Source organism: Gopherus flavomarginatus, chromosome 1, assembly GCF_025201925.1.
Source record: "Gopherus flavomarginatus isolate rGopFla2 chromosome 1, rGopFla2.mat.asm, whole genome shotgun sequence".
In the NCBI taxonomy this organism is placed as follows: Eukaryota; Metazoa; Chordata; order Testudines; family Testudinidae; genus Gopherus; species Gopherus flavomarginatus.
The window spans coordinates 336,128,281-336,154,409 of NC_066617.1; the positions used below are offsets into that span (position 1 = coordinate 336,128,281).

At 45.4% G+C, this 26,129-nt stretch overlaps 1 protein-coding gene across 4 annotated transcripts in view; it reads left to right on the forward strand.

Annotated features, from left to right (window-relative positions):
* Positions 1-12,551: 12,551 nt before the first annotated feature.
* ALKBH8 (alkB homolog 8, tRNA methyltransferase) overlaps positions 12,552-26,129 on the forward strand; it is a 104,881-nt gene continuing 91,303 nt past the window's right edge. Inside the window, exons 1-3 of one of the 4 annotated variants that reach the window (XM_050927942.1) lie at positions 12,552-12,593; positions 14,447-14,524; positions 20,170-20,359. In XM_050927942.1, coding sequence (XP_050783899.1) covers positions 20,231-20,359 — 129 coding nt within the window. In that variant the 5' untranslated portion in view covers positions 12,552-12,593; positions 14,447-14,524; positions 20,170-20,230. The remainder of the gene's footprint in view (positions 12,594-14,446; positions 14,525-20,169; positions 20,360-26,129) is intronic. The other 3 variants (XM_050927960.1, XM_050927967.1, XM_050927951.1) reach the window with 3 other exon arrangements.

The following is a 26,129-nucleotide window of genomic DNA, read 5'->3' on the forward strand; positions in this document are numbered from 1 at the left end:
TATCCCATAGTTCCTGCAGTCTTCCCCTCCCATTGGAATTCTGGGTTGAGACCCCAGTGCATGATGGTGCAAAAACAGTGTCGCGGGTGATTCTGGGTAAATTTCGTCACTCATTCCTTCCTCCGTGAAAGCAACGGCAGACAATCATTTCGTGCCCTTTTTCCCTGGATTGCCCTGGCAGACGCCATAACACGGCAGCCATGGAGCCTGTTCAGCTTTTTTTTACTGTCACCGTATGTCTGCTGGATGTTGCCAACAGACGCGGTACTGCAGCGCTACACAGCAGCATTCATCTGCCTTTGCAAGATAGCAGAGACAGTTAGTTGTTCTGTACCGTCTGCCATGCCATTGTAAATTGGCGATGAGATGACGGTTATCAGTCGTTCTATACTGTCTGCTGCTGTCATGGGTGCCCCTGGCTGAGGTCGGCTGGGGGCGCAAAGACAAAAATGGGAATGACTCCCAGAGTCAATCCCTCCTTTATGGTATCTAAAAATAGAGTCAGTCCTGCCTAGAATATGGTGCAAGTGTACTAGAGAACCAGTGTACCAGAGAAACAGAGAGCACAGCCGCTCCATGTCAGATCCTGCAACAACCCCACCCATTGCTTCCCTGCTCCCCCAACCCTCCTGGGCTACCATTGCAGTGTCCCCCCATTTGTGTGATGAAGTAATAAAGAATGCAGGAATAAGAAACACTGACTTGTTAGTGAGAAAAATTGAGGAGGAGGCAGCCTCCAGCTGCTATGATAGTTCAGGCAGGACATTAAACGGTGCGGGGGAGAGGAGCCCAGCATCCCACTGCTATGATAGTCCAGGCAGTACAGAAACTTTTCTTTACACATGAAAGGAAGGGGCCTGATGGAGCTCAGCCCCCAGTTGCTATGATGAAGACGGTTACCAGCCGTTCTGGACCATCTACTGGGAATGACTGGGAGTCATTCCTATTTTTAGCCAGGCGCCTCCGGCCGACCTCACCTGAGGCCAGCTAGGAGCACTCACGGGCTTATGATGACGATGGATAGCAGTCATATTGTACCGTCTGCCACCGGGGAGGGGAGGGGAGGGGATAGGATACTGCTGTTCACTGCCGCAGCATCGGGTCTACCAGCAGCATGCAGCAGACATCGGGTGACATTCAAAAAAGTCAAGAAATGATTTTTTTCCCTTTTCTTTCACGGGTGGGGAGGGGGGTAAATTAACGAGCTGTACCCTGAACCACCCTGGACAATGTGTTTGACCCTACAGGCATTGGGAGCTCAGCCAAGAATGCAAATACTTTTTGGAGACTGCTGGGGACTGTGGGATAGTTGGAGTCCTCAGAACCCCCTCCCTCCCTCCATGAGCATCCATTTGATTCTTTGGCTTTCCATTACGCTTGTCATGCAGCACTGTGCTGTGGACTCTGTATCATAGCCTAGAGATTTTTTTCAAATGCTTTGGCATTTTGTCTTCTGGAACGGAGCTCTGATAGACAGATTTGCCTCCCCATACAGCGATCAGATCCAGTATCTCCCGTACGGCCGATGCTGGAGCTCTTTTTGGATTTGGGACTTCATCACCACCCGTGTTGATCAGAGCTCCACGCTGGGCAAACAGGAAATGAAATTCAAAAGTTCGCGGGGCTTTTCCTGTCTACCTGGCCACTGCATCCGAGTTCATATTGCTGTCCAGAGCGGTCACCATGGTGCATTGTGGGATACTGCCCGGAGGCCAATACCGTCGATTTGCAGCCACACTAACCCTAATCTGATATGGTAATACCGATTTCAGCGCTACTCCTCTCGTCTGGGAGGAGTACAGAAATCGGTTTAAAGAGCCCTTTATATTGATATAAAGGGTCTCATTGTGTGGACGGGTGCAGCGTTAAATCGGTTTAACGCTGCTAAAATCGGTTTAAACGCGTAGTGTAGACCAGGCCTCAGAAACAATCTCTGGACAGTAGGTATTTCCCACTTGCTGGAGATTGGCAGTGAAATGCCAGTTTAAGTCATTAGAACCACCTTATGAGTCCTTTTACAGATTTCATCAATTCCATACTGTGGCTCACAGAGAAAATTCTACCCAAGGGAGCAGCTGTCAGCATTGCTTTTGGACATTCTTCCCCCACTCTTAACTTCAACTTACAAAAGCACCGGAAAAGGTTAACTAACCCTCACAACACCCTGTGAGGTAGGAGGTTATCATCATCCCACTTTTACGTATGGGAAAACTGAAGCTGAGAGGTCCGTGCTGGGATTTACAAACGTTCACATGGGACGAGTGTCCTGCTTAGGTCCATGTGGGTGTTAAGGGGATTTTCAGAAAAGTTTGTTGTGCACAAATCTTTGTGGTGCTCCACAGGGTGAATGCTCCCTAAGGTTGAATTTGGACATGGTTAGGGGGCTGTCTGTCCAGCTAGGATTTTCCAAAGGGCTGCACACCACCTATCTAACTGATTAAATTAATACAGGACAGTGTGGATAGGGACTGAGTCTGTGATCTTCTGAGAGAGATAAGAAGGCAGGACACACACTTTTCCAGGAGCTATGGCTGGGCCAGAACAGGGGACATTAGGCTAGGCAGGGATGGGAGGGGATTCCAGGACTTCAGCATTTCTGGGTGTGGGCTGCACCAGCCACAGATGGCACCAAAAGTGTAGCTAGTGTAACACTGACAGACTGCAGTCATTAGCAGGCAGGATCGAACCTAGGACCTCTGGAGCTAAATGCATGAGCCTCTACTGCATGAGCTAAAAGCCACATGGACCTTAACTAAGGCTGTAGCAGACTCATTAATCTCTAAGTGGTCTCGGTGCCACTAGAGGGGACAGAACACCACCCCCAGCAGGTGTGTGGGTTACACTAGACGGTATGTAAGACTGTAAGTAAGGAAGAGGAGGAGGAAGGCAAGACTTGTGAAGGAGGTATCAGTTCCTTGGACACCCAGTGTATGAGACAAGGAGAAACTTTCTGGACCTGGCTAAGATGCAGGTTATTTACCAGTGCAGGTTCACCCAGGTACTCTTCATGTGCTGTATGATGAGCTAAGAGCTGCCACATGGAGCCATGTCCTCTCAGCTTCCATTAGGTTCACCACTGCCCTTTCCATACTAGCGTATGTTGTTCTTCCTCACCCTTCCCATAGTGTGTTCACTTTTCATTTGCTGCACCACATCTCAGACTGGACTGTACGATCTCCATGGTAGGAACAAGGTCTCTTTTTATTTGTTCTGTAAGGCAAATTTTTTGGGTACTGTATAAATAATGAATAATAATAATCAGTACAAGTATCAGTCAAGAAACTTTTAGCTAATGTGTAATGGAGAACGCTTTCTACTGGTTTGCGTATGCTATACTGCCCTCTGCTGGCAATTCAGTTTCCTGTGTAATGATCTGAGCTACTGAAGCAGATCTAGATGAAGTCTGATGTTTTGAAGGTGAAGATCCTGTGTGTGAATTCTGACTTTCAGCACTTCTCCACACCAAAGATCCAAATTTACTGCCACATTTACTGTCCCCCACACACTTGGTACTGTCTTACTTTTCTGTACACTATTCCTGTCAGAAATATTGAAAATATATGATGTTACCAACCATGCAGTTTATGAATATAAATTAATCCCCTACAGTTTAAACTGTGTGTTACATTTTTATTGTGTCTCTCATTTTGGGGTGAGTTCTCCATTGAACAGAATGCAGTTGGCATTGGCAAGCAGAAGATCACATGAAATAGCAGATCGATGTCTGAGAGGATGAGCCTTTGAGCCTCTAAGACCAACCTTCCTAGATCATAGCCATTGTCACCCTTCCCCTCACATCCCCACTGGAGAGACCTCTGCTGTAGCCAGCCTTTCTGGAGGGTCCAACTCCAGGAGTCAGGTACTGCTGCAAAGAGTAGGGAACGCTCAGACTTGCTACCACTTTGCACTTCTCCTCTCCTCTGGCACTGTCCTGGAGGGAAGAGCTGCATAAAGGAATCTGGGATTGGGTGTGGGGAGACAAATCAGGAGATTAATTTTTGAGGGGGAGGCGGAGAGAAAATGGGGACAACAGAGGATTCTGGGAAGAGGAAAGGTAGAAGGCAAAGGGAGGCTGAAGGGAGAGCAGGAATCAGGAGGAAGTGGAGGGCGGAGTTTTTCTAAGAGGGATGGGAGTAGGGATGTAAAATGTTTACTGGTTAACCAGTCAACATTAGGCTTACCAATTAACCGACCTTAGCCATTAACCCCAGCCAGCCCAATGCTTACTGGTTAACCAGTTAACCAACCTCAACCGTTAACCCTGGGCACACCGTCTGGATCCCAGCCCCTCTGGCCAGACCCCAGCCCCAGCCCCAGCCATGCCTTCCAGATGGACCCCATCAGCTGGACCCTGGCTCTGGCCACACTGCTCCAGATGGACCCCAGCCACACCAGCTGGACCCCGGCTCTGGTTGCGCCATGCTGGATCCCAGCCCCACTCCACTGGCTGCCAGCCAACCCCAGCCTCGTGGCTGGCCAACCAGCCCCAGCCTCGCTGGCCAGAGCAACCCTAGCCCCTCTACCTTTAATCAGTTAACCATTTAAATGATATAGTTTTAATTGTTTAATGGTTTAAACTATATAATTTTAATTTTTAATGTTAACTTTTTTAACAATATTTATATCCCTACATGGGAGGGTATGAGGAAGCAGCCAGGGGGTTCTACTGGGAGAAAGAGGAGGTGTGGGGGCAGCAGGAGGGGATGGATGAGAGGACAGGAGGCAGAGTGAGGGAGCACATGGTGGGGATGCTGTGGGTGACATGAGGAAGGGGAGATTAGGAGACCAGGAGGATAATAGTGTATTGGGGGTAGGTTATACTCTAGTGGGGAGAGAGAGAGTCTGACACCTAGCAGGAAAAGGAAGATAAATGAAGGAAAGACAGAGAGGAAAGAATGTATAGAGCAGTGGTTCCCAAACTTTTCACTAAGGTGACCCACCAGCTGCATTTTATTTTTTTTTGTGTCCCACCAGTATGTATATGTATCCTCCGCCCCGGCACCACAACCCTAGCCCCAGCTTAGCGCAGAAGTGAGTCTGCAAAAGGTGTGGGATTGGAGAGCAAGCCTGCCTTGCACTCACCCCACCGTGGTGGCTCCGGTCCTGCGGGACTGGTCCCAGCTCCTCTCTCCAGGCATTGCAACTCAACGCATGGGATCATTGTGCCATTCAGGTTTGGCCTGGCTGCCTCTCTGTCATGCTGGGGTGGTGGCTGGGCCAAATTTGAGTGAATGGCATTGCAACCTGGCTTGTGGGGTTGCAGTGCCACTCAGGTTTGGCCCAGCCGCCTCTCCGGGTCAAATCAAGTGGTGCTTTGACCCCATGTCCCAGGTCATAATGCCTGGAGCTGGGATCCAGTCACAGCCTTGAGTGACCACCATGGGTTGACTGCAGGGTGGGTTCACTCTCCAACCCCTCAACCCTTAGGGAATCCTCTCCACCCTGCGCTGGGGGAAGTGTATATTTGCCTAGTCCAGGGCCAAGTGATAGATTAATCCAGCCCTGGATGCAGCGACATGTTTAGAACCTTCTCATGACGCACTGCTGGATTGGCACTCACTGTTTGGGTAACATTGCAGAGGACAAAATGAGGAAAGGAAAAAGAGAACAGGAAGAGAAAAGAAAAAGTGAAAGGAAAGCACCGATGATTACGAAGAACATAATATCCAAGAGGAAGGGAAGTATATAGAGAGAAGGGGGCAGAAATAAAGTCCCAGTCAGACCAGGTGAGACTAAATATAAAGAGCCAGATTCTGACTCCTTCTATGCCTCTTTATGCTGCTCCAAAGGGAGAAAGTTGGGTATCTGGTCAAGAAGGGGAGTGGAAGGAGTGGGATATCTCAGTCCCCTTTCTCTGCTTTCCCTCCAAACTCCTTCTGCTTTCACTTCCCTTACCCTGACCCCCACCACTCCAGGTACCCTCGCCACAGTCTTGCTTTTCACTATGAAAATGTGATCCCCAAATACATATACCTCTACCCTGATACAATGCTGTCCTCGGGAGCCAAAAAATCTTACCACGTTATAGGTGAAAATGTGTTATATCAAACTTGCTTTGATCCACCGGAGTGCGCAGCCCTGCCTCTCCCCCTTCCTCCCTGGGAGCACTGCTTTACTGTGTTATATCCAAATTTGTGTTATATCGGGTCGTGTTATATTAGGATAGAGGTGTATTAAAACAGACAATACTGTGTTTGGGGATTTATATAATTACCATCTCTAAGGCACGTACCACCTTGTTGTCTGGATGCCATAGACAATGAAGAGGAGAGAATCCTAGTTTCTGTGTGCAAAGACACTGAATTTTCTGTCCCTGCCTCTCTCTGTTTATGGATGCTATCCAGATCAGCGAGGAACGCATGCTCAAAATAAGAATTAACAGGGCTATATATTTGCAGTCAGAGGAAGGAAAGAAAAACTAGGATTCAGAACCTAGTAGGAAATATATTTGGTTTTCTTTGGGGAAAAACAGAAGACTCTTCCCATTAGAAATCAAACCAGCACTCTTAGATGTTCAGCTTCTGGGTTACAGATTTAAAGGCTAAGGTGTAGACCAGTGTTTTTTCAACCTTTGGTCTGCAGACTATGTCTAAAATTTCCAAGTATCAGAGAGATAGCCGTGTTAGTCTGGATCTGTAAAAGCAGCAAAGAGTCCTGTGGCACCTAATAGACTAACAGACGTTTTGGAGCATGAGCTTTCGTGGGTGAATACCCACTTCGTCAGACGCATGTAGTGGAAATTTCCAGGGGCAGGTATATATATGCAGGCAAGCTAGAGATAATGAGGTAGTTCAATCAGGGAGGAGGAGGCCCTGTTCTAGCAGTTGAGGTGTGAAAACCAAGGGAGGAGAAACTGGTTCTGTAATTGGCAAGCCATTCACAGTCTTTGTTTAATCCTGAGCTGATGGTGTCAAATTTGCAGATGAACTGAAGCTCAGCAGTTTCTCTTTGAAGTCTGGTCCTGAAGTTTTTTTGCTGCAGGATGGCCACCTTAAGGTCTGCTATAGTATGGCCAGGGAGGTTGAAGTGTTCTCCTACAGGTTTTTGTATATTACCATTCCTAGTATCTGATTTGTGTCCGTTTATCCTTTTCCGTAGCGACTGTCCAGTTTGGCCGATGTACATAGCAGAGGGGCATTGCTGGCATATGATGGCGTATATTACATTGGTGGACGTGCAGATGAATGAACGTGTGATGGTGTGGCTGATCTGGTTAGGTCCTGTGATGGTGTCGCTGGTGTAGATGGTGTAGATATGTGGGCAGAGTTGGCATCGCGGTTTGTTGCATGGATTGGTTCCTGAGCTAGAATTACTATGGTGCGGTGTGCAGTTACTGGTGAGAATATGTTTCAGGTTGGCAGGTTGCTTGTGGGCAAGGACTGGCCTGCTACCCAAGGCCTGTGAAAGTGTAGGATCATTGTCCAGGATGGGTTGTAGGTCCCTGATGATGCGTTGGAGAGGTTTTAGCTGGGGACTGTATGTGATGGCCAGTGGAGTCTTGTTGGTTTCTTTCTTGGCTTTGTCTTGCAGTAGGAGGCTTCTGGGTACACGTCTGGCTCTGTTGATCTGTTTCCTTATTTCCTCATGCGAGTATTGTAGTTTTGAGAATGCTTGGTGGAGATTTTGTAGGTGTTGGTCTCTGTCTGAGGGGTTAGAGCAGATGCGGTGGTACCTCAGTGCTTGGCTGTAGACAATGGATCGCGTGATGTGCCCGGGATGAAAGCTGGAGGCATGAAGGTAGGCATAGCGGTCGGTAGGTTTTCGGTATAGGGTGGTGGTAATGCGACCATCACTTATTTGCACCGTGGTGTCTAGGAAGTGGACCTCCCGTGTAGATTGGTCCACACTGAGGTTGATGGTGGAGTGGAAGCTGTTGAAATCATGGTGGAATTTTTCCAGAGACTCCTTCCCATGGGTCCAGATGATGAAGATGTCATCAATGTAGCGTAGGTAGAGAAGGGGTGTGAGTGGACGAGAGCTGAGGAAGCGTTGTTCCAGGTCGGCCATAAAAATATTGGCATATTGTGGGGCCATGCGGGTGCCCATAGCGGTGCCACTTATCTGGAGATATATATTGTCATCAAATTTGAAATAGTTGTGTGTGAGGATAAAGGCACAGAGCTCAGCAGCCAGTTGTGCTGTAGCATCATCAGGGATACTGTTCCTGACAGCTTGTATTCCATCTGTGTGTGGGATGTTCGTGTAGAGAGCCTCTACATCCATGGTGGCTAGGATGGTGTTTTCTGGAAGGTCACCAATGCATTGTAGTTTCCTCAGGAAATCAGTGGTGTCACGGAGATAGCTGGGAGTGCTGGTGGCATAGGGTCTGAGTAGAGAGTCCACATATCCAGACAGTCCTTCAGTGAGAGTGCCAATGCCCGAGATGATGGGGCGTCCAGGATTTCCGGGTTTGTGGATCTTGGGTAGTAGATGGAATAACCCTGGTCGGGGCTCTAAGGGTATGTTGATTTGTTCCGGTGTTAGTGTAGGGAGTGTCCTGAGCAGATGTTGCAGTTTCTTATGTATTCCTCAGTGGGATCTGAGGGAAGTGGCCTGTAGAATTTGGTATTGGAGAGTTGTCTGGCAGCCTCCTTTTGGTAGTCAGACCTGTTCATGATGACAACAGCCCCTCCTTTATCAGCCTGTTTGATGATAGTGTCTGGGTGGTTTCTGAGGCTGCGGATGGCATTGCGTTCTGCACGACTTAGGTTATGAGGCAAGCGATGTTGTTTTTCCACAATTTCTGCCTGTGCACGTCGGCGGAAGCATTCAATGTAGAGGTCCAGACTGTCATTTCGACCCTCAGGAGGAGTCCATGTGGAGTTGTTCTTCTTGTGCTGTTGGCGGGAGGGTACCTGTGTATCAGTGAACAGTTCAGTGTTGTCCTGAAAGTATTCTTTGAGTCAGAGATGGCGGAAGTAGGCTTCCAGATTGCCACCAACATGATACAGTTCTGCGGCGATTTGGAAACCTACTTCTGCCGTCTCCGACTCAAAGAATACTTTCAGGACAACACTGAACTGTGCACTGATACACAGGTACCTTCCCACCAACAGCACAAGAAGAAGAACTCCACATGGACTCCTCCTGAGGGTCGAAATGACAGTCTGGACCTCTACATTGAATGCTTCCGCCGACGTGCACAGGCAGAAATTGTGGAAAAACAACATCGCTTGCCTCATAACCTAAGTCGTGCAGAACGTAATGCCATCCGCAGCCTCAGAAACCACCCAGACATTATCATCAAACAGGCTGATAAAGGAGGTGCTGTTGTCATCATGAACAGGTCTGACTACCCAAAGGAGGCTGCCAGACAACTCTCCAACACCAAATTCTACAGGCCACTTCCCTCAGATCCCACTGAGGAATACATAAGAAACTGCAACATCTGCTCAGGACACTCCCTACACTAACACCGGAACAAATCAACATACCCTTAGAGCCCCGACCAGGGTTATTCCATCTACTACCCAAGATCCACAAACCCGGAAATCCTGGACGCCCCATCATCTCGGGCATTGGCACTCTCACTGAAGGACTGTCTGGATATGTGGACTCTCTACTCAGACCCTATGCCACCAGCACTCCCAGCTATCTCCGTGACACCACTGATTTCCTGAGGAAACTACAATGCATTGGTGACCTTCCAGAAAACACCATCCTAGCCACCATGGATGTAGAGGCTCTCTACACGAACATCCCACACACAGATGGAATACAAGCTGTCAGGAACAGTATCCCTGATGATGCTACAGCACAACTGGCTGCTGAGCTCTGTGCCTTTATCCTCACACACAACTATTTCAAATTTGATGACAATATATATCTCCAGATAAGTGGCACCGCTATGGGCACCCGCATGGCCCCACAATATGCCAATATTTTTATGGCCGACCTGGAACAACGCTTCCTCAGCTCTCGTCCACTCACACCCCTTCTCTACCTGCGCTACATTGATGACATCTTCATCATCTGGACCCATGGGAAGGAGTCTCTGGAAAAATTCCACCATGATTTCAACAGCTTCCACCCCACCATCAACCTCAGTGTGGACCAATCTACACGGGAGATCCACTTCCTAGACACCACGGTGCAAATAAGTGATGGTCGCATTACCACCACCCTATACCGAAAACCTACCGACCGCTATGCCTACCTTCATGCCTCCAGCTTTCATCCTGGGCACATCACACGATCCATTGTCTACAGCCAAGCACTGAGGTACCACCGCATCTGCTCTAACCCCTCAGACAGAGACCAACACCTACAAAATCTCCACCAAGCATTCTCAAAACTGCAATACCCGCATGAGGAAATAAGGAAACAGATCAACAGAGCCAGACATGTACCCAGAAGCCTCCTACTGCAAGACAAACCCAAGAAAGAAACCAACAGGACTCCACTGGCCATCACATACAGTCCCCAGCTAAAACCTCTCCAACGCACCATCAGGGACCTACAACCCATCCTGGACAATGATCCCACACTTTCACAGGCCTTGGGTGGCAGGCCAGTCCTTGCCCACAGGCAACCTGCCAACCTGAAACATATTCTCACCAGTAACTGCACACCGCACCATAGTAATTCTAGCTCAGGAACCAATCCATGCAACAAACCGCGATGCCAACTCTGCCCACATATCTACACCATCTACACCAGCGACACCATCACAGGACCTAACCAGATCAGCCACACCATCACCCGTTCATTCATCTGCACGTCCACCAATGTAATATACGCCATCATATGCCAGCAATGCCCCTCTGCTATGTACATCGGCCAAACTGGACAGTCGCTACGGAAAAGGATAAACGGACACAAATCAGATACTAGGAATGGTAATATACAAAAACCTGTAGGAGAACACTTCAACCTCCCTGGCCATACTATAGCAGACCTTAAGGTGGCCATCCTGCAGCAAAAAAACTTCAGGACCAGACTTCAAAGAGAAACTGCTGAGCTTCAGTTCATCTGCAAATTTGACACCATCAGCTCAGGATTAAACAAAGACTGTGAATGGCTTGCCAATTACAGAACCAGTTTCTCCTCCCTTGGTTTTCACACCTCAACTGCTAGAACAGGGCCTCCTCCTCCCTGATTGAACTACCTCATTATCTCTAGCTTGCCTGCATATATATACCTGCCCCTGGAAATTTCCACTACATGCATCTGACAAAGTGGGTATTCACCCACGAAAGCTCATGCTCCAAAACGTCTGTTAGTCTATAAGGTGCCACAGGACTCTGTGCTGCTTTTAAAATTTCCAAATGGGTCTGCACCTCCATTTGAAATTTTTTAGGGTCCACAGATGAAAAAAGGTTGAAAAAACCACTTGTCTGGGCCAGTGGTTCTCAGCCAGGGGTTCAAGGCCCCCTGGGGGTTCGCAAGCAGGTTTCAGGGGGTCTGCCAAAATAAACCAGAGAGCAGGGCCAGCATTAAGAGTTGCTGGGGCCTAGGAAAGAATGCCAGAGCCTGAGCCCCACCATGTGGGGCTGAAGCTTGAACCCTGTTGCATGGGTCTGAAGCCAAAACCCGAGCAACTTAGCTTCACAGGTGCCCCTCTGACATGGGGCGCTGGCAAGGGTGGCTCCAGGCCCCAGCACGCCAAACGCATGCTTGGAATGGCAAGCCGCGGGGGGAGCTCTGCCGGCGCCGCGAGGGCGGCAGGCAGGCTGCCTCCGGTGGCTTGCCTGAGGAGGGTCCGCTGGTCCCGCGGCTGGTTCCTGCCTGCCATGCTTGAGGCGGCAAAATCCCTAGAGCCGCCCCTGGGCGCTGGGCAATTCCCTTGATTGCTACCTCCCTAGCTCCAGCTCTGGTTTTTAATCTATTGTAGAATCTATGCAGAAAAACAGCTGTTGTGGCACAGGCAAGCTGTGGAGGTTTTGTAGCATGTTGGGGGAGGCTGCAGAAGGAAAAAGGCTGAGAACCCCCTGGTGTACCTATTGGGTTTCTGGGAAGTGGGCTGGCGGAAGCCTGCCCACTGCTAATGGACCCCTCCCCAGCCTAAGGGGAGGATCTATAGGACCTCAAAAACCCAACTGATTCCAGGGGACAACTAATAAAAGAACAGGGACAGGAGTGCAGTCAGAGGGTCATAAGAAGGGAGCCTGACCGGGACACTGAGCAGAGAACCAAGGACAGCGTCCACTGCTCCTCGAAGGCGTCAAGGGAGCCAGTGGACGCCGCCCAGAGGAACTCCGCCCGGATATGTGAACGGACTAAGGACTGGAAACAAGCCCCACAGTCACAGGAGTCTCCATTGGCCAATCTCCTCCCCCTGGTTGCATAGATGGTCATTTTAGCCGGGGCGAGGAGGAGGTTGACCAGGAGGTCCCATGAGTTTGTGGGGCCCTGGTGTAGGCAGGCAGTTAAACCTGCCTCACCCACCTCACTGCGGGAGGGTGATACTGCACTGCCCCAGGGATGCTGCAGGGTGAGCACGCTCAGGAGACGATGAGACCACACAGCTACTTGGGGACTAGAGGGTTAACAGGGAAGGGAAGCAGCCGCCCACTGGCATGATGGGAGCTGTAGGCAGTGAGGCTCATGGGAGCTGTAGTCAAGAGTTCCCCAGCATGGCTGCCTCCAGCAAGGTAATGTGCTTTGCTTCCTCTGCCACCTTCCAGCGGCTGAACGGGTCACAGCTGAGCTCCGGGGGCCACGCTCCAAGCTGGGCGGACGCGGCTGGCCTCAGCGGCACCGGGCCAGGGGTGAATGTGGCCCATGGCAGTCACTGTGTTAACGTGATCAAGAGTAATGGTTTGTTGTCAGATCCAGCCCTAAGGATGGGCTGGGCTGGAGCTCAGGTCTGTGCTGCAAGGGGCTGCTCCTTTGGGGAGGGGTCACTCTTTGTCTGTATTTGGTCTGACAGCAGCCGGTTCAGGGTCCCGTCATAACTGAGGCTTTAGGAGACAATTCGTCTCTCAACCCCCTCGTGGCAGAGTGCAATTCTGATCAGCCTTGCCATGTTGCCACTGGGAATCCCTGTGTGTAGGGAGAGCACAGTGTTAGAGTCAGGAGCACTCTCCCAGGGTTTTATGTTGCTCTGCCCCACTCCTGTGGTAAGTACTTGTTTACATAGGCTGATGTATAAGGCTAACCAGGTACGTGCACATGGAAATATAACTAAACCCTTTCTATAATGTAAGTTTTCCTCGGCAAGGGGATTGTGTGCACACACGTACACCTGTGCTGTACAAGAAGGTCACTGTTGGCAGCATGGTCCAGTGGATAGCGCACAGGACTGAGAGGTTAGAGACATGTTCTAGTTCGTGCTCTGCCACTGATCTCTGCATTATTTAGGGCAAGTCACTTCATTGTTCTGTTTCCCTTCCCCTCAGTGCTTAATTTGTGCCACATCTTGCCAGGGCTGAGCCCCAGCACTTCTGGGCTTGCTGCAGAAGTTCTGAATGTAAAAAAAATTGCTTTGAGCCCCAGCACCTCTTGCATTACAAATTAAGTACTGTTTCCCACCTTTTTCCTGTCTTCTCTAGTTAGCTTGTAAGCTCTCTGAGGAAGGGAACATTCTTACTGTCTGTACAATACAATTGGATTGAACCCAATCTAATCTTGACAGATGAATAAATAATAGTAATCTTTGGAATTATTATAATTAGTGACAGGTTGAGCCCAGGTCAAACCTCTAGATCTGGCCAGTCTGGAATTTTGGGAGTCAGTTTTTAAAATCCAAACCCAGATTCAAATTTTGCAAATGATGCCACCTTTTATAAGTGGGCATTTCAAAGCATTGCAGACTTTGAGATATTTGTAGCCCTAATCTGTATCTGAAACTTGCATCTGGAGCTCATTTCTGATTATAATATCTGACTTTGTAAATCAATGCAAAGTAGATTATGCAGAATTTTAGAGATTCAGATGGAAGTTCATCTAGTGGTTTGAGCATTGGCCTGCTAAACCCAGGGTTGTGAGTTCAGTCCTTTAAGGGGGCCATTTAGGGATCTGGGGCAAAAATCAGTATTTGGTCCTGCTAGTGAAGGCAGGGGGCTGGACTCAATGACCTTTCAAGGTCGCTTCCAGTTCTAGGAGATAAGTATATCTCCAATTATTAAAAAAAAAAAAAATTGTCATCTATTACTGTTTCATGTCAGTAATCTTACACAGTAAGGCCCTGATTCTGTAATGTGTTTATGTAGACCTGCATTGAAGTCATTGGAGTTCCATACAGGTGCAGGAGTTGCCCTCATGCATCTCATTGCAGGATAAGGGCCTGAATGGTTAAAGGGTATAAAATAAAACAATTGTGACTATGAGAAGTTATGTATTGGATCAACAGTTAACTAATGACTGTGAAACTATATATGGCATGTTATCATGAATACACTACATTTTATATGCAATATTAAAAACATCATCAAGAAATTATGGAAGTAATATATTTCTTCCCCACCCCCCTCTTTTCTCTGTTTTATATCCATTTTCTATCTAGGCATCTTTTCCAGAAGTTCTGAGCACCGACAAAGTGAAATCAGTCACCTTATAAGTGAGCATAGTGCTCCATCTGCTGGTAACTAGCACACCAAACTACAGTCTAAATTGATCTTGCTATTCTGTTCAGAAATTGCTCCTAAAACATATGGGGCCAGTCCAGGCTCTCCATTATTAAGCAAAACTCTCCATTAACTCTTTCCATTAATTTCAGTGTGGCATGATATGGATCATTATATTCACAACTAAAACTGCCAGTACAACATGATTGTGCCTATGTTTTTGCTTTAATTTTGATGCATTTTGGGGGGGTTATTTTTCAGTGCAAATGAGTTAAGGTCTGTAATAATGGGTCTGATTCTCCATTGCCTTGTACCTTTTATGGTAATTTTAACATGTGCAAAGTGGGTAAAAAAAGTTACAAATTGGGAATGATAGAGTTTTTCACTCACCGTGCATAGCTCTAAGGGCTTGATTTTGCACCATTAAAGTTAATGAGAGCTTTGTCATTGTTTTCAATAGACATAGAACTGAGCCTTAAATGGATATGTAATGTACAAGACAGTGGAGAATCAGGCCCAATATGTGCACGCAGCGTGCAAGCTTTCCTATAGAGTCCTCCATACCATTGCCTTTAAATCCCAACCTGTGTTTGCCTTTGATATTCAAATCCTGAAATGACTGATTAGTGAATCAGGCCAAATCCTTGCTATAAATAGATGCCCATTTGATAAAAGGGGCTTTTTCATTTCTTGTGTGTGCTGGAGCTATTACTTGTAACTGGCAGGTAACATTATAACAAGATAGTGGGGAATAAAGTCTCTTTTTGTCTGAGACTTTATTCCCCACTATCTTGTTATAATGTTACCTGCCAATTACAAGTAATAGCTCCAGCAGTAAAAGAGGTCTAGTTTCAAGTCTCTGAGGAAAGTTGTGTAACTGATTTCTCAAAATGTCTTCTTACAAAGATAAACAGGAATTTTAACTTTGTCCTTATATTTTTCTCTGTGTTCTCCTCTCCCAAGTGAAAACTAAATTCATTGCACTTTTTGTTTAAGCAGGTATGAGTTTCCCTTGTCTTTACTGGGCTGATTCTTGTTTTCTTGTATTCTGAAATACACATTACAGGCACTGCTATGCTCCAATTGTTTTGTTTTCAACTGCAATCTGTTCAGATAAGAGAAATATTCTGAATTTGCAGTCTTCATAGGCAAGTGTGATCGCCCTTGAAGGGACACTGTTGTGGACTGAGCCCACAATTTCCTCTAGCTTTCTCATGCATAGGAGACCTGAGGGAGGGCAAGTGGTTATTTATACTAGTAAAACTAAGAGTACTGGTTGCAGAAAAGGAAAATCAGAATTGAGTATTGACAAAAACTGTAAAACTGAGATCTGTTATCCTTTGGAATAGTCTCCTAAGGGAGACAGTGAGTGCCGCATCACTCAGGACTTTTAAAACTAGATAGGATTGCCATTAATAAATGTATAATGAGGAATAATCCCACACTGGTAGGAAGAAGGATTAGGTAGCTTCGTAGATCTTTTCTGCCTCTTTGTCTCTGTTTCTGTGGTCATGTGACATAGTGACATATTTCATTAGGTAGTGCTTTTCCTATCTGAACTGGTGCCCCAGCATGGTGTTAAGGTACCTGGAGCAGCAGAGAATCCCTTTTCTCAGTTCATTTGTAAATGTGAGAACCTGGCCATTCAGAGATTGCATAACACTACTTGGCAAAGAGGTCAAAGACTGAATGATCATGGAAATTCTCCTAACTCCCTCAACCCTATTAGTAATCAGTTGAAACACATATTCAGAACAGAGTTGTTGCCGCTGTCCCTGCTGGAACTTGTTCTATTGATAGAAGACATCACTTTCCAGTGCTGGCAATTCATTTCCTTCCACAAGCATTTTATTTCATCTTAAGTTTAAAGAAGGGGCGAGGAAAAGAGAGACAATTATTTTTTTAAAAGAAATTTCTTTGGCACTGTTTCATTTCAGGGTTCCAAATTAGTCGAAATAATTGTTAAGAATAAAATTGTCAGACACATAGAAAAACATAAACTGTTGAGCAATAGTCAACATGGTTTCTGTAAAGGAAAATTGTGTCTTACTAATTTGTTAGAGTTCTTTGAAGGGGTCAACAAACATGTGGACAAGGGGGATCCAGTGGACATAGTGTACTTAGATTTCCAGAAAGCCTGTGACAAGGTCCCTCACCAAAGGCTCCTACGTAAATTAAGCTGTCATGGGATAAAAGGGAAGGTCCTTTCATGGACTGAGAACTGGCTAAAAGACAGGGAACAAAGGGTAGGAATTAATGGTAAATTCTCAGAATAGAGAGGGGTAACTAGTGGTGTTCCCAAGGGTCATTCCTAGGACCAATCCTATTCAATTTATTCATAAATGATCTAAAGAAAGGGGTGAACAGTGAGGTGGCAAAGTTTGCAGATGATGCTGAACTACTCAAGATAGTTAAGACCAAAGCAGATTGTGAAGAACTTCAAAAAGATCTCACAAAACTAAGTGATTGGGCAACAAAATGTCAACTGAAATTTAATGTGGATAAATGTAAAGTAATGCACATTGGAAAAAATAACCCCAACTATACATACAATATGATGGGGGCTAATTTAGCTACAACGAGTCAGGAAAAAGATCTTGGAGTCATCGTGGATAGTTCTCTGAAGATGTCCACGCAGTGTGCAGAGGCGGTCAAAAAAGCAAACAAGATGTTAGGAATCATTAAAAAGGGCATAGAGAATAAGACTGAGAATATATTATTGCCCTTATATAAATCCATGGTACGTCTGCATCTCAAATACTGTGTACAGATGTGGTCTCCTCACCTCAAAAAAGATATTCTAGCACTAGAAATGGTTCAGAAAAGGGCAACTAAAATGATTAGGGGTTTGGAACAGGTCCCATACGAGGAAAGATTAAAGAGGCTAGGCCCCTTCAGCTTGGAAAAGAGGAGACTAAGGGGGGATATGATAGCGGTATATAAAATCATGAATGATGTAGAGAAAGTGGATAAGGAAAAGTTATTTACTTATTCCCATAATACAAGAACTAGAGGTCACCAAATGAAATTAATAGGCAGCAGGTTTAAAACAAATAAAAGGAAGTTCTTCACACAGCGCACAGTCAACTTGTGGAACTTCTTACCTGAGGAGGTTGTGAAGGGTGGGACTATAACAATGTTTAAAAGGGAACTGGATAAATTCATGGCGGCTAAGTCCATAAATGGCTATTAGCCAGGAAGGGTAAAGAATGGTGTCCCTAGCCTCTGTTCATCAGAGGATGGAGATGGATGGCAGGAGAGAGATCACTTGATCATTGCCTGTTAGGTTCACTCCCTCTGGGACACCTGGCATTGGCCACTGTCGGTAGACAGATACTGGGCTAGATGGACCTTTGGTCTGACCCGGTACGGCCGTTCTTATGTTCTCAACACTATTTCTATGAAGAATATGGAGTGTAATGTCACACCCTGCTGTAGAGATTAGTACTGGTTGCATTTTTACATATGGAGGTGAAGAGTTTGAAAAGATTTTTTGTATTTCATTGGTAGGTCTTGTTTTGCATTAAAAGGATCATTTTATTTTTTGAAAGTTCATTTTTAGTGATATAAAATGTCATTAAGATCATGGAACACACACACACACTCGACCTTTCCTCTTCAAAGTCCTTTATATACAGGCACTCACATCTGGAATGGGTGAGCTCCAGGACGAAAGATCCACTTGCCTGTGTAATGTAGGAACCTTTCCTCTTTGTTTGTTTGTTTTGTTTTATTTATCATTTATACCATGGTTGGCCCCTTAACTCCCAAGGAGGATTGGAGCCCCATTGTGCAGGATGCTCTACAAACACAGGTTGGGAGACAGTTTTCCTCTGGAGAGTTTGTAATCTAAGAGATACACAAACAGATGAAGCATTGAGGATGGGGTGAGACACAAATAGCTAAATATAGTGGTGATTGACATAGATTCTCTACAGTTTGGGGCAGGGGGCTGACCGGTGGGAAAGGGTTAGCAGGAGTAAAGGAATGAGAGAAGGAGGAAGAGGGGAGGAGGGACCATCCTAGCTCATCTGTCTAGCCAGTGCTGTCAGAAAGAAGTGAGAGAAGATAGGAGAGACAGAAAATATAGGGCAGGAGGTAGAGAACACACTGTAGGGAAAGAGAGGGCAAAATCCTGGTCCCGCTGTAGTCAGTGGGAGTTGTGCATTGACTTCAGTGTGGCCAGGATTTCACCCTGAGAGTCTGAAAGAGGTGGAAGGAGACAGAAAGGAAAAGGAGGCAGAAACCAAGGACAGTGCAGGAAAAGATACAGCATGATCTGTGATATGAAAGAAAATATGATATGAAATGAGGAAGGGTAAGAAGATACAACATAAGCAGGGAAAGGGTCGGGAGTGAATCAGCTTTTAAAAATGTATTAAGTAGAAAGTTGATTGACAAAATGTTACCATTATACAGATTGTTTCATTTTAATTGAAAATTTCCATGTTTCTTATATTAACACAATATAAACATTTTCTCTGGAAAGCTGACACTTTTTGTGAAAAGGTTTGGTTAGGGCTAGTCAACACTGGCAATGCTAAAGCACTGCCACGGCTGCGCTTTAATGTGGCTTGTGTGCTCAGGGCAGAGTGCTGGGAGAGAGCTCGCCCAGTGCTCTTAAAAAATACACCTCCATGAGAGACTAGCTCCCAGCGCTGGCGCACTGTCTACACTGGTGCTTTACAGTGCTGAAACTTACTGTGCTCAAGGGAGTGTTTTTTCATACCCCGAGCAAGAAAGTTGCAGCGCTGTAAATTGCCAGTGTAGACAAGCCCTTCGTTGAAAGCCTTATTTTCTATCGAAAAATGGAATGGAAGATTTTTGACAGATTCTATTGAATGCTATATTGTGTTGAATGCACAGCTGTTTGATCCCTTTAAGTGATGGGGCCTGGTTTCGGTGAGCTGTGTTGTATAGGTATTTGATTTCAAACCCGCTCAAACATTGCAAGGATGGAAGTTCAACTCAGATTTGGACATTTGTGGGTTCTTGTTCCACTCTGGAGATATTGGAGAAGGGGGGTGAAACCAACTGAAATAACAGGATGAAACTGATAGTGGAGGGGCAGGTAGGGTGAAAAACTAATGCCACAAGCTTGTGAATAAAGGAATAGAATAGGGAAGAGATTAAACACTGAAATGAAAAAAAAAATCTGGCATTATATACTATACATAGGACTCCCCTCAGAGCAGCCTAATTTTTTCTTCCCTAATATGTAGCATAGATTGCCATTTTCTTGCATGAATCACCCTACAGGAAAAAAAATCCCATGGGGATGAATTGAAGGGGAAAAAACAATTTTTGCATTCAAGTAAATTTTGTGATCCTCTCCCCCAAATTGTAAGATTTGTAAAATTGTGAACTAAATGAAGTTCCCCATTCCTACGTTAAAAAGGACTTCTGAGCAAGGTGAATAATCTCACCGGAGCAATGTGAAGTAGGTGAGTTTTGTTCTCCATTTTTCAAATGGGGAAAAAAATGGGAAACACCCCCAAGATCTGTGAGGGATTTGTATTAAAGGTGGGATTAGAACATAGGTGTTATTAGTAATAGAAATAATGGATTTTTTACATAGGAGTTTTGTTATTAGTGGCTCTTTAAAAAATATTTTAAAACGGCCTATGAATAAATGACATTTAGGATTTTTTTTTTTTTAAAGGACTCTTGAATGTTTTCTCCCTTCTGCTGTGGCCTTGTCTTTCCAAATCTCCAGTGCAGAAATGGACAGCACCGGTCAAAACAATCTGAAACGGAATAAATCTGAGAAGAAATTATTGAGGAAACAGATCAAGGCCAGAAACACATTAATGAGACATGAGGGCATCGAGTGTGTATCTCACACCACCCAGGTGACTTGAAGCTCTAATTGTTGTTATGTGAGCCTGAATGCACAGTTCATGCATATCCTAGCCTCACCTATGTGTTGACTAAAGTGCAGTTCTGTTCTGAAAAGTGTCTGTAAAAAGGGCAGTGCGACTCCATGTTGATTGTTTTACATTGATTCCAAATTAGAACTGCACTTCGGGCTTTGGTCAAAGCTCTTTATCCAGGGAGAAACTCCCAGTGACTTTAATGGTCTTTGGACCAGGTCTTTTAGGCTGAAAGGATTGTTCTTGTGGCTGGGAAAAGTTCTGATAGCCATAATTATATTACTAATAAAATTTGTTACCTTCGTCAATTAATATACATGTTAGAACCTCCCATTCCTTTTCCCGTATTGCTTTCTTTGTCTCTTCTGCTTTCATTTTTTGCCTTTATTATTTTTCCCTCCATGCTTCTCCACAAAGCATAATCTCTCTCCTTCAAACTCCCTATTAAACCCCACTCCTAGAAATCTTTTCTAACACTAATCTGATCCTCACTAGAAATCTCACTTCAGCTTTTCTTATGTAAACTGTTGTCCCATGTCTTGCCCGGTCTGTCTCAGGACTTCCTCATTCTAGTCTTATGGTTGCCATTGCAGCCTTGGCAGTTGTTTTAAGACAAGTCGTTGGGCCTGGTTTACACTGAGATTTAAAACCATGTGAGGATGTAGGTAAATAATGATTTGAAAACCTAGTGCAAATGGCAAATTCTTTGGAGAAGGGACTATCTTTTTGTTTTGTTTTTTTTACGGCACTAGCACAGTGGAATCCTGATCCGTGGCTGGGGCTTGTAGGTGTTACAGCAATCCAAATAAAAATAATACAGTAATAATAGTCAGAATTTGTAGCTGAATTTAACACACAGACTTTGAAAATCCTGTGAACGTTGTGGTCTAGTGACAATACACAGATTAGGTAATGAAGAGAGTTTCCTGAAATTGACTCTTCACTGAGATTTTCTTTGCTGGTTTCAAGCCAGAACAATTTTTTTTTATAATTGCATTGTAAACCTCTGGAAAGTGTGATTTCTTATAGAAGTACTGACACTGTCCTGAGACTTCATAATAGAAATATCTCTCAGTAGTTACTGAGACATGTCACCTAGCACTCCTTGTTAAGATTTTAAGAGTACTGTCATCCTTTTCCATTTATTAAATCTTTCCCTCCCATTTTCAAGCCAAATTGCTCTCGTTTGGAAGAATTAGACACTGTAATTTGAAACAACAAAACTTTTTAGGGTCTGCTTTCAGAAAAGGTCATAGAGCATTTATAGAAATGCTTTTACAGAAAGATTGGCTGACTCATTCTGGGAAAGATGTTGAGAATAAAAAATGTGTGAAACGCAGATATGCCATTTTAGGGCAGTAATGGCATATGCTTGCTAGTTATATGAAGGCACCGATATTGACTCCGTACTTAAAGTTGCATTTAATTTGCCCTTAAAGTAGGATTAAAATCCCTCTGTTTCATACTGAAATGATTGATTTACTATCCAAACTGGGCAAAATAACGATTCAGAAGACAATTGGACCTTGTCTGTAATTTTTGCAAAATATGTACACCTCTACTCCGATATAACGCCAACTGATATAACACGAATTCGGATGTAACATGGTAAAGCAGGGCTCTGGGGAGAGGGTAGGCGCTGCGTGCTCTGGCGGATCAAATCAAGTTTGATATAATGTGGTTTCACCTATAATGTGGTAAGATTTTTTGGCTCCCGAGGACAGTGTTATATCAGGGTAGAGGTGTACTATCTTTTGCAGAGGAAATATTTATGAATGCCTTTTTATTTTTTATTTTTTTTAAGTTTTGTCTTATTTTGTTTAGTTCCACTAACGAAACAACCACACTCCCCCCAACACACCCACATTCTGATAACTCTTCGGACATCAGCCAGTTTTAGAGACAAGGTGGGTGAGGTAATATCTTTTATTGGACCAACTTCTGTTGGTGAGAGAGACAAGCTTTCAAGCTACACAGGATGAGGACTGATAGGTAAGATATAGCGTGATTGCTTTGTGAAAATTGTTCACCCACAGGTGATGTTGTGTTTTTGTCTTTTATCATTTTCCTGAGAGAGAGCATGTCTACACTACTAAATTATATCAACCTATCAGTCCTCATCCTCAAAGGGAACCTGCCCAACACTTTCAAAAGATGAATCTGGGAGTTTAAATACATAACTTTGCTAGACACTCAAAATCATGGTCTTAATAAAGACATTGGATTTATGTCTTGTTATGACAATCTGTAACCTACTAATCCTCCTTTTTTGTCCTATTACTATAGGGATGTTAATGGGCCACTTTACCTTGAATGGTCACTTAGAATATGTGCTAATTGCTTATGCTAAACTATCTCTTCCACCTTTCCCAGACCCGATGAAGAGCTCTTTGTAGCTCAGAAGCTCGTCTCTCTCACCAACAGAAGTTGGTCCAATGAAAGAGATTTCCTCACCTAGTCTCTCTAATATCCTGGGGCTGACACAGCTACAACACCACTGCATATCAGCCACTTTTGAAATTCTAAAATTAAACACTCAAAAGGTGATTCCTCCTTACTCAAGTGAACCTAAATAAACAGCGGGGATGGCTGTCTCTCTTCCACCCCAGAAAGAGAGAGAGAGAAATTGGCATATGAAGGAGTCTCAGAAGTTCAGCTATCAGCTTCATTTTGAGGCTGCATCTTTTTGTGATGGCATAGGGGAGACAGGGACTTTGTGGAAAGCCTGTGATTGAGGGAGTCCATCTGTGCTGAGGCAGCAGTGCTTGAAGAGAGCCCTGGTATTACTGCCTCAGCACTCCAGTGCGCCATAAAGCAATGCTAGGGAAGCTGAGCATATGTCTACACTGCAATGTAAGCCCAGAGTTAGTGGGGCTTGAGTCTGCAGACTCTGGATTTGAAAGCTCAGGGGCTTGAGTGTCCATGCTCATTGGTAACCTTAGGATAAGAAATTTTAAGTCAGAGCCCCACACTGGGGCAGCAACAGCCATACTGCAATATGCAGACCCGAGTCCAACCAACCATATGCCAGACTACCTAGCATCCTCCCAAAATGTGGTCTCTCTAGTCCTTGGCTCATGGTGCAGAATTGGAAAACTTGACCGTCCACCCCGCACATCCCAAGAAGTTGTCACAGCCTGCCAACACATCCTGCCAAGCTGTCATTCTGGCCTGCATGCTCCCAGCAACTGGAGCCAGCAGCGTGGAAGAGTCACCATTTGAAGAACTTCTCTTGCTTGGGCTTTCGCTCCTGTATCAGGAAACAGGCAGAGCTTCCATGAGATGCTGGTGCACATTTCAGCAATGTTTCATGACCCTCCAAAAGCACCTGATGGAGCTAATGACGGAGCAAGAGGAGAACAACAATACAGATTCAGAAGTATGGAACTGGCTGGTACAACTCGCAACTCTCAGTATAGTTGCTGATACCCTCTGTGTAGACCTGTGCTACTGGAATAGGGCTTCAAGCGCAGATTGGCGGGATCCATCATTGCTGGCCATCCCAGGTCTGCATAATGGGGTCAGAACTTTTGCGTGAAGAGAGCTACATTTCTGGAGCTTTGTGAGCAGCTTGTCCTGTCCTTCCAGCAGCATGAGACCTGTTTGCGGGCGACCATATTGGTCCAGAAGTGGATTGCTATCACTGTCTGGAAGCTGGCTACCCCAGACTCCTACAGGTCTATTGATAACCAATTTGGTGTTGGAAAGTCAAATGTGGGTAAAGTGGTGATGTAGGCTTCTGAGATGATCAGGCATGTGATTTACCCAGCTGAGGTGGGCAGAAACTATATTTGTGAAGTAACTGCTGATTTTGAGAGAATGAGCTTTCCAAACTGCACTGGAGTCACTGATGGGACTTGTACTCCTCAGGGAGCAAATGAGTACATAAACCGCAAAGGGCACTACTCTTCTATTACACTTGCCCTTGTGCACCACAGAAACTGATTTATGGACACCCATGTGAGCTGCACTGGAAGGAGGGATCATGATGCCAGGGTTTTCTGCTGGGCAGGAGTTTACCTTCATGGACAGGCTGGGATTCTGTTTCCACCAAAGGACATTGTCATAAATGGAGTTACTGTCCCCACGTAATCCCTTTTACCTTGGCTTATGAAACTGTATCCTGATCTCGGGGCCTGGCAAAAGAAGGGTTAATCACAATGGTGGTTGAATGTGTGTTTGGCAGACTGAAATCCCACTGGCACTATCAACAGGCCTGTTTGGATTCCAGTGTCATCAATGCTGTCCGCATCACTGTGGCTTGCTGCGTTCGTCACAATTTGTGTGAAGCCAAAGGTGAGCTGTTTGCCCCTGAATGGCGCTATGGCAGTGATGGATCGCTGAACCAGTACACTCGACCAGAAAGTGCACCTGTGACAGCAGGATGGGCCCAGGCAACACAAATCGGGGATGCTCTGTGCTCCCACGTTATGGATTTGCATGGGCCAAGGGAAGAGGGAGAACAGCATGTTTTGGAATGTTTTTGTAAATCAGTGTTGACAGTAAATGATGTATTGTCACAGCACACAATAAAATGTGTGTGTGGGGAGGATATTGTCACTGTACACAGTGAATGGGGCATATTAAGAGAGAATCATAGAAAATTAGGGTTGGACGAGACCTCGGGAGATGATCTAATCCAATCCCCCTGCTCGAAGCAGGACCAACTCCAATTAAATCATCCCAGCCAGGGCTTTGTCAAGCTGGGCCTTAGAAACCTCTAAGGATGGAGATTCCACCACCTCCCTAGGTAACTGATTCCAGTGCTTCACCACCCTCCTAGTGAAATAGTGTTTCCTAATATCCAATTTAGACCTCCCCTCACATTTTTTATTTTGGATGACCTCACTGTTAATGTAATGGACGGGAAACTGTGCATTTTCATTATTGATTGATTGTACATAGATGTACTGAGAAATTGTGTATGGCTACAACTTGCCCATTGTTTCTTCCCCTATGTTTATCTTTATTATTCAAAACACACATTACAAGACGTGATGTAGTGATGGCAATAAACTCTCTAAATAAAGTAAAAGCATTTATTTGTGTTACAAAATTAACAATATTAAAGCATTTCCAGGCGGGCAAGCCAACCGTGTATGCCACCAAAGTATTCCAACTTATGGTGCCCGAATAGCACATCTGTGAGTGGAGTGTGTTGGCCAGCTACTGTGGTGGCCCTCGAAAATTTGCTCTTCCCCAATGTGCCTAGCTCTCTGGAGTTCCTGCTACGGGAGAAGTTTGCAGCTATATCAGCCCTTGGGATTGGGTCAGAATCCATGGGGGGAATCAACAGGATGCTGTGCTAGCATCTGTATGGCTTACTGTCTCCCCACAACTTTCCATACAGCCTTTTATGACTGCATGCAAGCACACACCTTAATATGGACTCGTAGAGAACTCCACAGCCACCCCACCTCCTTCCAGACACATTTCCAGATGGCATTCCTACCCTCCACCCCTATTTTGGACAAATGATTTTGTCATCCATGGACTACATACACAAATGGGCCACATTTCAACCCCCACCTGGACAGTTCACTGATTACAAGTGGCTCATTGCCCTGTTGTGTTAGGACAGAGCAACGTACTGACAGGGAAGGCAATATAAAAGTCTTATTTTTAACACCCCGGCGCCAAGGTGCTGCCTGTGTAATCTGCCATGAGTGGACACCCAGTGCTACCCACGGTATGTTATAACTTTTGCACTGGTTCATAACCTGGAAATCCCTTCCATTCCTATATTAAT